The sequence below is a fragment of the Python bivittatus genome, unplaced genomic scaffold (genome assembly GCF_059951505.1).
Source record: "Python bivittatus isolate LINGU-HERP-01145 unplaced genomic scaffold, Pbiv_v1 ctg000980_np1212, whole genome shotgun sequence".
Lineage (NCBI taxonomy): Eukaryota > Metazoa > Chordata > Lepidosauria > Squamata > Pythonidae > Python > Python bivittatus.
In genome coordinates this window covers 10414948-10428288 of record NW_028277125.1, presented here as the reverse complement: position 1 = coordinate 10428288, position 13341 = coordinate 10414948, and the positions used below count along the sequence as shown (strand labels likewise).

At 42.2% G+C, this 13341-nt stretch overlaps 1 protein-coding gene across 5 annotated transcripts in view; it reads right to left on the bottom strand.

The window, feature by feature from the left end:
- ZMAT3 (zinc finger matrin-type 3) overlaps positions 1–13341 on the bottom strand; it is a 21377-nt gene extending 8036 nt beyond the window's left edge. Inside the window, exons 1-5 of one of the 5 annotated variants that reach the window (XM_025163100.2) lie at positions 13018–13341; positions 9235–9292; positions 8226–8566; positions 6328–6447; positions 75–241 (exon numbers count right to left, since the gene is read on the bottom strand). In XM_025163100.2, the coding sequence (XP_025018868.1) occupies positions 75–241; positions 6328–6447; positions 8226–8507 (569 nt within the window). In that variant the 5' untranslated portion in view covers positions 8508–8566; positions 9235–9292; positions 13018–13341. Of the gene's footprint in view, positions 1–74; positions 242–6327; positions 6448–8225; positions 8567–9234; positions 9293–13013 lie in introns of all 5 variants that reach the window. The other 4 variants (XM_088131908.1, XM_025163099.2, XM_007422801.4 and 1 more) reach the window with 4 other exon arrangements.

Here is a 13341-nt window from a genome sequence, read left to right as displayed (position 1 = left end):
TTATAGGCCTCAGCAGGAAAAGTTAGCAGAAGTACTGGAGCCATGACCCCTCACGAGCATTTAATAACACCTACAAAGATGAGCTGTTCTGTGCCTCGGCCAGGCGCAACCTCTTGGCATGATTCTTGCCCTGGTAGTGAGCCTGGGCAACCGCTGGCGAAGAAAACGAAGCATCGCACAGTTTACAATAATCATTCTCCGTGGCCAGGATCACTCGCCCTCCTGGTTTGGAGGAAGACCCCTGGACAAAAGAGGAAAATATATTTAGATAGATCAAGGCAGTTTTTTTTTTTTAGAAAGGTTCTGAATGGGCCCCCAAAAGCTGTCAATATTTTTGGAGCTGGTTGTTACAGGTTTGATTTGTTGCCATATTTATCTTCCTAAGTGCCATAAGCAGTCCAAAAGTCTCCATCTTAATGAAATGCACTGGGTGATAACGGGAGTAGAGTTTTTTTTTCCTGGCTCCCCAATCCTGTATTTTCTACAGAGAAACTCATTTGGTGTTTAAAAACCTTTTTATGTATGAATTGGAGGCAAGCTTACAGATTGTTTGGTCCAGCTTTCTGTAGTGCAGAAATCTGCTAATTATCCCCAAGAAATTTATCCCAACCTGAAAACCTCCAGTGAGGGGGGAACTGCCAGAGCCCTAAGGAGACTGCTCCATTGTTTAACAGCTCTCATCATCAGGAAATTAATCCTGACATTTAGTCTGAATCTCCCTTCTTTTAATTTCAGTTCCTTTGTTTCTACAGCAGAGAGCTCGTCTACCTTCTCTTAAATACCCTTCCCTTCCCAGCCCATTTATATCTATCTTCATTCAGCCTTCCCTTTTGCAAGTTAAACATGCCCCATTCCTTTAATCCTTCCTCAAAGGGCTTCCTTTCCAGATCTCTTATTATCCTAATAATTATTCCTTAAGCTCCTCTCCAGCTTCTAGCCATGTCAATTTCAAAACACCAGGATCAGGATGCAACACAATTCAATTCATGATTGCGTTGGCTTTTTTAGTTCCTGCATCACTTTGGGTGAAGCTGGTGGTCCCCTAGTACTCTTTCATCCTTCTCCCAAGCAGTACCACCAAGCCAGATCTTCTTATCCAGATGCAGGATCTTCTACTTGTCACGGACGAATGCCATCTTGTTGTATTTGACCCAATACTTAAGCCTGTCAAGGTCATTTGGAATTGCGACTTTGTCCTCTTAGATATTAGACAATTCAACAAGCCTGGTGACATCTGCAAATGTGGTAAACATCTCTTCCTTTCCATCCTCTAGATCATTTCTAACAAAGGACCCTATTTGACATTTCACTCCAGGATGGTACAAAACCATTTACAAGCATCATCCAGATACAATTTTTCAACCAGTTGTAAATCCATCAGAGTTCGGTACCTTCTAGCCCATATTTATTCAAATTGTCCCAGGCCTTCCATTATTTCCTATTATTCATTACATTATTTGCATTCACTATTTTTAAAGTGTGTATATTGCTCCATAAAACCATACTTTAAGTAGCTGATTTGTAATCTTTTTTCTGGCTTATATTTAAAGGGTTGTATCTTACTGTCTTTGTAAATGACCCCAAAAACTCTGTGCTTCTGCAGCCTATCATCAGGATTAATAATGATGATTTCAATTTTAAAGTTTATTCTTAGTATATTTATATTCTGCTTTCTTAGTGAATTCAACATTCTTCACTTTTCATTTTCCTCTTCATCTGTCCATTATTAGTACAGCAATCTTTAGGCTGAGATATTGGCTGGTTCACTGTTACTAGTAAACTTTTGATGAGTCTCTTTTTCAAACCTCTTTATAAAATCATAGTATCATGGCAAAGTACTGAGTTCACTGGAAACTACTCCCAACACTGCAATGACGCCCATTCACTTTTATGAAGGTAAGTAAAAAGACATCTTAGATTTTAAAGAAGCTTTTTTTAATCTAAGAAACTGTCTCCCCCCAGTGGCCAACCTTATGAATTATACTTGAATTGAAGAAATACAGGTAGTCCTCACTTAACAACCATTTGTTTAGTGACTATTCGAAGTTACCACAGTGATGAACAAAGGGACTTACAACCAGTCCTCGCACTTTCGACCATTGCAGCACCCCACGATCACGTGATTGCAATCCAGGCATTGGCAACTAGCTCGCACTTACAACAGTTGCAGCATCCCAGGGTCACACGATTGCCATTTGCAATCTTCCCAGCTGGCTTCCAGCAAGCAAAATCAATGGGGGACCGTGTGATTTGCTTAATGACTGTGATTCACTTAACGGCTGTGGTGATTCGCTTAATGACCATTGCAAAAAAGGCCATAAAATAGGGTGCAACTCACTTAACAACCACTCCGCTTAGCAACAAATTTTCCAGTCCCTATTGCAGTCGTTAAGCAAGGACTACCTGTAGAATTAATTCCCTCAATTAAGGGATCTGAATTATTGTACGCTGAAAGAGATACAAGAATGCCAACCTTCTCCATGTTCCTTCTAGGATCTAGAGGATTATTTACTCTACAGTGCCCCAATCCTTTCAGGCCTATGGACACATCTGAATGTGTTATAGGTATTGTCAGCTCTGCCTGGCAGCTAGAAAGCCCCATTTCTCAGAAAACAAATTGGTGAAGGTGCTATTAAAGTAACTTGTACAAGAATCAAAACTTCAGGCAGAGGCCAAGAACTAACTATAAAATACAAAACCAGTGTGTTGAATGGCCAAATATATAGTCAACATTCTATCTGGGCATCAAATGCCATAATACGTATTTATTCCCATGATCCAAACCAAAATGTCAGTTTTATAAAAGACAAATGGGGGTTGTTCAGAAAAACACGCATGCTTATTTTTACAGAACTAAAAGAAGTCAGGCAGAGAAAGAAACTTGATGGGCAACAAGGAATATCTGCAGACACGGAAAGCCCCATGAACACGAGATTGGGGATCCCACACTTACTGGTCCTCTTTACATGGTACATCTAACTAGATCATGAGGAAGGCAGAAGTACTTTGTGCAAATTCCAATCCTGAGTTACTCCACCCAGCCAATAAACTTAAAGGAAGTCTCTGGATGACTGATAATTTGCAACAGCCAAGGAAACAAACTGACAAATCATTGAAGAAATCAATCCACAAATGACCAGGCTCAAATTATTCTACTTCAGACACTTCAGACCCAGCTCTCTGGAGAAGGCTCTGATACCAGGAAAGGGGGAAGGAAAGAGAAAAAGAGGACAACCAGCAGCAAGGCGGAGGGACTTAGTTATAGTGGCAATAAATATACTGCTGGGAGACCTGAAAGAACAGGTTAGGGATAAATCATCATGGACAAAATCTCTCTATGGGGTCACCAGGAGCTGAAAACAACTTGATGGCATATAATCAATTAATCAATCAATCAATCAATGGTCAGTCGACTGACTAGGAAAGGGAATGGTTAGGTCATTCCTGTCATGCAAACGGACTTTATACATTGTCTGCACCATCATTTTGCAAGTTTTACTAGCTGATCTCACAAGACAGCAAGTAGTCCTACACATTTTGGGGGTGAGGGGAATATGAAAACTTGACTTGGAGATGCCATTCATAGACTTTATTTCCAGATCACATACTTACCCCAAGCTGTACAATCAGTACCTGCCTCTTCATCTTATGGAACAAATATACCAACAAATCAGAGGAACACCCATAGGATCACCACTCTCAGGACTCATAGCAGAGACTATAATGCAGCATCTAGAAACTACAGCATTCCCACGCATACAATCAAAAGTATAGATCAAGTATGTATATGACACCTTCATCATAATAAAAAAGGAAGAACTAGAGAAGACACATGAAAGAATCAACATCTTCAAAGCAATAAAATTCACAAGGGAAGAAGAAAACAACAAGACATTACCCTTCCTAGATATCCTCATCAGCAGAAGAAATAACAGCAAATTAGAAACACAAGTCTATTGAAAAACAACCCACACTAACCAAACACTCCATTACCAAAGTAACAACCCAGCCTCCCAAAAGAGGAGCTGTGTAAGGACATTATTTAGATGAGCACAAATGTACTGCAGCAACCCAGAACACCAGAAAAAGGAAGCAGATCGCCTATACAACATCTTTGAACAAAATGGATACCCACACAACTTTATCAAAATGTGCCTGACCACCCAACCTACTACAGCACAATCAACACAAGCCATGAAAAGGATAACATTACCATACATCAAAAACATCTCAGAAACAACCAACAGACTATTAGAACCACACGGCATCACCATAGCACACAAACCAACTAAAGCCCTCCAAAACATCTAAAGTAAACCAAAAGACCCAGTAGCCCAAGAAGAAAAAATAGGAGTCATCTACAACATACAGTGTAAGGACTGTAACAGCCACTCTGTAGGACAAACAGGCAGAAGACTGGCAGAGTGCATCCATGAACACCAACTAGCACTCAGAAGACACAATGAAAACTCCTTAATCTCACAACACATGGACAGACTCAACCATAGTTTCAACTGGGAAACTGTCAGCATCCTAGACCAAGCCAAATCCAAAAGCGCTAGGGAATTCCTGGAAGCTTGGCACTCAGACACATCAGCCATCAATAGACACATAGAGATAAACCACATTTACACACCATTCAAGAGACAATAAAAAAACTAAGAAGGAAACAAAAAGACCAGAACACATCCTCTTCAGCAGTCTACACCTAGATAAGCAGGGATTAACACCAGACAAACCATCAAACAGAAAACAATACTCTAATCAAAAAACTACCAAGGAGAAAACCACACCCCACCAACACTGACAGGGCAACCTACTATATATAAACAGGGAGCAAACCCCACACTCACTGGCACTGATGTTACCTAGCCGGGTAACAAAGCATCTGCAATCAAACAACCAAGCTCAGGGAGCACCATGGACTCCACAGTTCAACCCCTGAGCTACATACATTCTCTTCTATTGGTGCTCTTTTTCTGTTGCAGTACCTGCCCTGCAAAGCAGCCTCCCCCCAGGTTTGGATGGCCCTGACTCTGTTAGCCTTAAAAAAGTGACTCTTCCCTCAAGCTTTAGGGCCAAGTTGTTAATGGAACCCAGTTTGGGTTTTTGCCCTGTGTTGATGAAGGACTTATTTTTGATTGATCATGATTATGTCCAATCAAATCAGTGTCAACTCTTAGCAACCACATAGAAAGACCTTCTCCAGGATGATCTGTCCCCAGCCTGGTCCTTCAGCTCTTTGCAGTGCTGCTGGTCATCCTCTTCTTTTCTTTCCTTCCACCTTCCTCAACGTTATAGATTTCTCAAGAGAGCTAAATCTCCACATAACAGGTCCACAATATGACCTGATGTCTTTTATTGTTCTTTTTGGCTGTTTTATACATATTTGTTTTTATGCCTTGTTAGCTATTTGATTAAGATGGGAGACCACTGAAATTTTCAAGTGGGTAGGATAAATAAATTCTTTCCATAGGCAGATGATCCACAATCTTATTTGCACTCCATTGAACACATTCACCACTCTCCTCCATTTAATTGTTGGGATCTGCCACCCAATGATGCATGTGAAATCAGAGCTCCAAGGGAAAAGAAGCCCTAGGTCTGCCCAAGAATCTAAGGGAAGTAAACCGCCCAAAGTACACAGAGACTTGGTTACCACAATGTACTAAGTTACAGTGTGGTTTGTTTTGGTTTGGTTTAGTACGCTGTAGGAACCCAAGCACTTTGCTTTGTCAACTCTGGTTTGTGGCTTAGCGTAATGGGTGAACCTAACCAATTGTGGTACATTCAACGTATTGCGATTAAGTAAACCCTAACTGAACATAATGCGTGAATCAGGTTATAGGCTTTTATAACAAGTCCATTCAGCAAAGCCTCATCTAGACGATATATTAAATATACGCATGCATAAGTCTATCTGATTATTTACATTTAAACAGTAACAGTCCATAGGGAAGAGAAAGAATTGGTACCTTCATGGAAAGCTTCTTAAGCCTGCAAAGGGGCAGCAGCATTGGGGAGAAAAGGATTGAAATGCTGGGGGGAAAGAATGAAACTTTCCCAAGTTGCTATTTAACAAATAAAACCCAAGCACTTTAAAACAACCCATATTCAACACAGCCTCTAGTTTGCCTTAAAGTTCACACTCTGCTTTTCAACAGGCCAACTCAAGCAGTTTATAAGAAAGCAGAATTAAACTTAGATAAAAAAAAAAAACAAGGAAGCATCAAAGCAGAACAAAAGAAAATAATATGGAATATCCTTTCTCTTATGGAAGAACATGCGCTACTGATTCATTAATGCCACACCGCTGCGCGCCCTTACCTGGGGCGGAAGGGACACCATTGGATGAGTAGCTGGCTCAAGAGAGTTACTCACTCGGGCAGGAGCTGGGCAGCTGTTGGCAGCATAGTAGTTCCGAAGTTTCTTACTGTGGTTTTTACCCTGGAAAACCAAGTTTCTGTTAGTAGTTTTGAAGGGGTGCAAAAAATGCACCAAAGCTACAGGTGACCTGCCACCATTCCTTCTAGAGCCTTTAGCGATCCTGAGTGGTGGAACTAAAATCTTCAGGGCCTCCTTTTCTGTTTTGGGGAGTTTCTATGAGGAGTGGATTTGGGGGAGTGTATTAAGGAGGAAAATTAGTGCTTTAAGCCTTGCAGGGGTCGAAGGACCCTTTTTACCGCATAGAATGCCTGAAGCTGCTCCCCACAAAAGGGTCTTGGAAGTATAGCCCTTGATGGGCCATGCAAAGTCTAGGATAGACCTTCAACAGAGAGAAGTTCATTGCTCCTTCTTGCATTAAGAGGCAGGTCTTGCAATCGGACTGACTAGGAAGGTGAAATAACCTAGCGCTATTAAGCGAACAGAGGACATGGGAAGGCTCTCTCATTTCAAAAGGGGATTTTTACCTGAATTTTACAGCTAACACTAAACAGGTATAATCTTCCTGACTCTGAACATATACATAAAATGGGACAAACAGAAGACATATCTGTAGCTCAGGGTTGAACTAGGGCGTCCTTGGTGCTCTCTGAGCTTGGTTGTTTCATTATCCAGCTATCTAGCACTGATGTTACCTAGCTGGGTAATAAAACATCTCCAAGCAAACAACCCAGCTCAGAGAGCACCAAGGACTTCATAAAATGGGGGCCATTATGTATCCAGGAAGAGCAGCTTATCTCATAATATAGGACCACTAAGAGCAGTGTGGGGTACTGGAAAAGGCATTGGACTAAGAATGGGGAGATCCAGCTTCAAATCTGCGCCACCTCAGCCAGGGAAGCTCTCTGAATAACTTCACAATAGTCCCTCAGCCCATGAGCCAGTGTGGTGTAGTGGTTAAAGTGTTGGCTAAGACCTGCCCTCAGTCATACATGGAAAATAATATAATAAATAAATAAAACCCATCGACACATAATGCCAAAAGATTGAGGACCAATACAATTACATAGACAAGGCTTAATTAATTATGGAATGCATAGCCACCAAATGGCGGGATGGGAACTAGAAAAATTCATAGGGGGATGGGAAAGTCAGACACTTGGCCCTGATGGATACATAGTAGTGGAGCATCATAAATGGTATAGTATATGGGTATTATAGTATATGACTAAGTTCTATCCTAGAATCAAAGGAAGGTTTTCCCCTGAATATTATTTTGCAGGAATCCTATCTTATTTGCAAGATTACTGGATTTCTCTGGCTGGTCACCACATAATAAAACATGCTGACACTTTGTGCCTCCTTTAACAGCGCTCATCTATCTCCTTAGAATTCAAGCCTCCAAATTTTACTTCATTTATTACTCTTTCATTATGTTTATCATGATCCATTCCAATTAGTTATACCTGGTCTTTCAAAACAGAAATCCTTCCAAAGTAGCTTATAAATAATAATCAACAATCGTGGGAAAACAATAGCAAGCTTCTTTTAAAAGGAGATGCTTCATTTATGAGCTCCATATTGCAAACTCATGGCAAAGATACTATGTGAACCAAGAGTCCTGATTTATAATTCAGTTTTTAGTCCAACACCAGGAGCTGCCCAAAGATTGCCCCAAATGGCGGGCCATTATCTTCTCAAACCAGCTGCAATGTATATGCTGATACCTCCAATCACCTCATCTTGGAAAAAGAGTAGCAACCTTTGGGCTGGGGAAAGGAAAGCCAGCTCCCACCCAAACACACACAGAGATTTGCACGTGCAGATACTCTCCTCCTCACCTGGTAATGTGCCTGGGCTTGCTGGGCAGAGTTCAGGGTGACGTTACAAAGCCTACAGCACAAAGGCTTGCATAGTTCCTCCAGCAAGGGGTCCTGCTCCCCCCTTGTGGCAAGTTCCTCATCTTGTGCAAGTGGCAAGGATGGCCCTGGTCCCAGTGGCTTTTGTGGAGAAAGTCGCAAGTTGGCTGTGGGCCTGGTGGCCACTGACATAGGAAGAGATGGAAGCGTTTCAGGAGGAGGAAGAGGAAGAGGAGGAAGTCCAACTTGCTGCAAAAGAATCATCGGCTGAGAGACCTTCTAGCATTCTTTCTTTGAAAACCGAAGATGACTTCGGATCCAGACTAGAAAGAGAGAGAAAGATTCAACTAAACAGGGGACTCCAACAACGAATTTCAGAAGTGCAAATGGGTTGGATGATACAGGCCAAGATTTGGTTCAACTCATTCACAGGATTCACCCACAGTGCTAAGCTATAGATTATTTATAAAGTTTATGAACTGGCTATGTTCATGCATCACAAAAAATCATCAACTGTGGTTTACAGACCATAATGACTAGGTTCATATAACAGGCTAAGCCAAAGACAAGAACATCATTTTATAGCTTACCACAGGAGTGCAAAACATGATATCCAGGGGCTAAATAGGATCCACCAGCATTCCTTCCATAACCCCACCTCCAAGAGACCCTAGAAATAATAGGGCCAAAAATTTGGAGCTTTAGGGTATTTTGTGGGATTTCGGAGGCTATAAGGGGCAAAATGGTTGCCTTGTTGATCTTACAGCATCCATTAAACTCCCAAAATCTGCTTCCAAAATGGGTTATAGTCCCAAAGGTTTTTGGAGTATAATCTTTGACATGTTACACATAGCCTGGCATGGTCCTCAGGTCAATGGAAGTTGTAAGTCTCTGGTTTAGCGTAAAATATACACCCAGCCATTATGTGAACTTAGGTCAACCAAAAAAAAAAAAAGTTTTTTTTTTTTTTTTTAACTTGCTCATCCCTTACCTTCCAACTCAGCTTCCCCTGAGTCCTGTTTTCCTGAGCTGGTTGGGAAATCTAGGAGCTGAAATCCAACATAATTGGAGACCATGTTGGAGAGGAGTATTTATGAAATCAAACAGGAATACAGTATCATAAATGGTTATGTCATTTAAGAAAGAACGCTTCCTATCTGCAAGTTTGGTATTTCTGTGGAATACTGATAAAAGTACCACATTGTACTTTGTAAGACCACAGCAATATTAACTTCCTGAAAACATAATCCATTGTATGATTCTTTCTTGGTCCTTGGTTTTAAAATAAATAGTAGAGGTGTATGAAAAAAAACTATATATCTATGGCAGGTAGATGTGCTATACAGCTTTATCCCCAATATAGATTACAGCAATCTACTTATAAATATTACGCATTCCCTTACAACAATGAAAATAAAGAGTGGCACTCAAAAAATTTAATAAATAAATAAATAAAATGTCCTAGGAAGTTAAACTTGCCCTTGATTGCTAATGACCAGAATTTGGGAGGGACCCATGTATTCTTCTTACAACTGAGGCCAGAACTGTAGCCCATGTCTACTGTTCACCAGCTATGAACAGAGCATAATACCACGTTAAAGGGGGATTTCAGAGGCTAATACAGAAGATTATCTATGGTGATGCATCATGATGCCTGTATTACCCACAATATCGACAGCACCAGTTCCAAGGGAACAAGAGCAGGAGAGAGCATAGCATCATGATCCTTTACGGCAGTGTTGTCCAAACTTGGCCACTTTAAGATGAGTGGACTTCAACTCCCAGAATTTCCCAGCCAGCCATGCTGGCTGGGGAATTCTGGGAGTTGGTCCACTCATCTTAAAGTGGCCAAGTTTGGACAACACTGCTTTACTGGGATCTTCTAGGAGGCCTTTAACTGACCACTGTGGGAACGGAAGATAGGGCTAGGTGAGCCTTTGAACTGGTTGACCAAGACTCTTATGTTCCCATGCCCACAGAACTTGTAAAACATAAGGAAAACAATCAGCCCTATTCAACAAGCAGCCCTCTCTATTCAAGGTCAGCTGACCCAACCATTTATGAGATAGGTAGGCCTCTGTGAAATCAGAACTGGTCCCTTTCTACACAGGTCCCACATTTCACCTGCAGATTCTTTTTTCATTACTTGAAACATCAAAGTTGGCCCATACAACTTGTTACACACCCAACATTACCATGCACAGCAGCTCATCAGAACCCTGGTTTGCCACCTGCCTGGAACTGCAAGAACCAGAAGGGTTGCCAAATATACAGCAGCTACATGTGTGGTTACTGTACTGCTTTTGGTCTGGTGAGGCAGAAGGAATACAGGTGGCCTAAGACTATGAGAAACACTTGAGGGTTTGGTTTATTTTTTATACTACAGGCAGCAAGAGAAGAATGACAAGGTCCAATTTTTTGGAGTATTGTCTAGCAAAAATTACAGTATGGAATTTTGATTTAATTTCACCTTCATTTGTTGCTTCTCCTCAGCCTTGATTTAAAATACTAGCATTAAAGACCTAACTAAAGGGTTTAGGATCCAAAGGATCTCAGAAGCCACTTGCTTCCATATGAACCTGCCCAGCCTTTCAAATCACCCTTGGAAGCTCTATCTGCATATGAGATCAGGTGACCTGGAAAAAGAGGAGGACCTTCTTGGTAAGTGGAACAACCACAGAACTCCCAGTGACAATTCACCAGGGTCCTTTCCCACCCCTAACACATACATACACATATATGTCTGTGTGTGTGCATGCTCAATAATATGTTTCATGAAGTTCTCAAAACTAATATCTCTCCCACTTGATATTTTATTGTTATCCCCTTCTAATGATATTGACTTATATTTTCTATTTATGGCAACTGCAACAACAGTCTATGAACTGGTTCATCACAGAGCTACAGGAATCTGGTTGGCAAAGAGACGATGATGACGATAAATGTATGATATCATACGTACAATACCGATGTATGATGTCCACTATTACAAGAGGAGGAAGATTAAGGAGATACCTTAAGCTGCAGTATTCTTCTGGCATTCTATGCAAATGTTGCCGAGGAACAGACTTGTAGCTAGATGCTATTTACATATGTACAAACTTATTTCCTGTAATTATATTTTCCTTGTTCTCCCAAAAAATTGAAGGCAGCATACAGTAACATTAGGCACTCTAAATGATGTGTATATACAAGACGGGCAGGATATAACTTTTGCTACATATAATACATGTATATACACGCACACAATATTGAACTCAATCATATTTCCAGTTTCCTACTATAAGTGAAGGGGGGAAAACAGTTTTCCCCCTCCACTCCATTCTAACAACTCTGCAAAATAAGCTGAGAAACAATGACTGGTCCAAGGTCTTACAATGAGTTTCATTGCTTAGGGGGACCTAGACCTGAATCAAATCCAACCCTTTAACTTCACTATTAAGGTAATTGATTTGGTTGAACTGAAATTTGATTTTGATCTGCAATACATTTTCTAATTATTCTTCTCCCAAAGGCAAAGAAATAAGCAAATGCTATGTTCAACAATATTTCTTTCACCCCATCTGAAAGACCTTTCCCAGCTTACCCCATCTGAAAATTTCAGTCAGTTCAAAGAGAAAACTCTATAAAACAATTAGAAGCTATACAGAATATACTAAGATAAATAGGAGGCCTTCATAAAAATGCCTCCAGGTGGAAAGCTGGTACATAAGGGGAAAAAAGCACCCCTAAATCTAGACAAGGGTGCTCAGACATTGCAGCAGTTTTGTTCATCAGGCACATAACAAGAACATGTGTGTATTCTCCCTAGATTGCTGTGAGTTTTCTTGGAGAAGTAGTACCGCAGCTGAACTGGCCTCAGTGTCCAGGTTGTTAAGGAGTTGCAATACTTCATTATGGAAAATAAAAGAGACAGTTCCTCAATGGCTAAATAAATAAATAACCAGGAAACTGGACAGATTTTCCAAAAAGAGCAAACAAGCTTCAGTGGCTTACCCAGGATTTCTCGACCTCAGCAACTTTAAGATGTGTGGACTTCAACTTCCAGAATTCCCCAGCCAGCATGGGGAATTCTGGGAGTTGAAGTCCACACATCTTAAAGTTGCTGAGGTCGAGAAACCCTGGGCTAGACTGTCATGCTGAAGGCTAGGCCAACTTGTTTGGCCCACCAACCTCTAGGAGCGAACGTTGACCTCGAGTGCTTGATTCCTGGTTCATGAAATGGAAAGAACACCACTCTCGGAGCACATATTAAAACACAGGCAATCTATTCCCCGTGCAGAAAATTCACACCAACCAATGAGATGTTTACTACTTGCAAAGCTTCTATTTCCTCCAAAAGAGAAGAGATCGGAGGATGAAGCTTAGAGAACCTCCTTGTGTGGCTGAGGGTGAAGCCTGATTTTCTCAGTTGACCCAATGTTCTGGGGTCTCACCATACACTGAATCGCGAACTGCAAGGGATTCCTGCTATCATCATCATGAGTTTCCTTCCTCCCTCGCCTTGTCTCTCACTCTCCGCACACCCACCTCTGGATACAGATGTGCAGCGCCTTGCAGCGACCCCAAAGACTTTACCCCAAGCCAAGCGCAGCAGCAACAGCAGCAGCAGAGGCGCAAAGCCGGAGCCTCCGCTTCCTCGCCAGGAAATCCCACGGGATCCAGCGGGGCTTCCTCGCCCCGCGCCCCCAAACGCCAGATGCCGGCTCGCGGCTCTCCCATTCCAAACCCCTGGCAGGGAGGGAGGGAGGGAAGGAAGGAGGCACGGACCTACCGGCTCCCTACGAGCTGGAAGAAACGAGGGGCGTCAATCGCCTCCAAGACGCAGACCGCCAGCTGCGGCGCGCTCCGCTGCAGGCTTAGCTTAGAGGGAGCGCTCAGCCCGCTTACCGTTCAGCCGAGGTGAGCCTGGGGCTGGGGAGGGAGGCAGCACAACCGGACACAGATGCAAACAGCTGCAGGAAGTGACCGCAGAGCCAAGCTAGAGGGGAGGAGACTCGGGGAAACTACCCTGCCACGTCTCTCCCAGAGCGCATGAATCTTCCAGGCGCGCCCGTCTCGCCTTTTGCCCGCGCGGGCTTCCCCAGCCGGCGAGCCG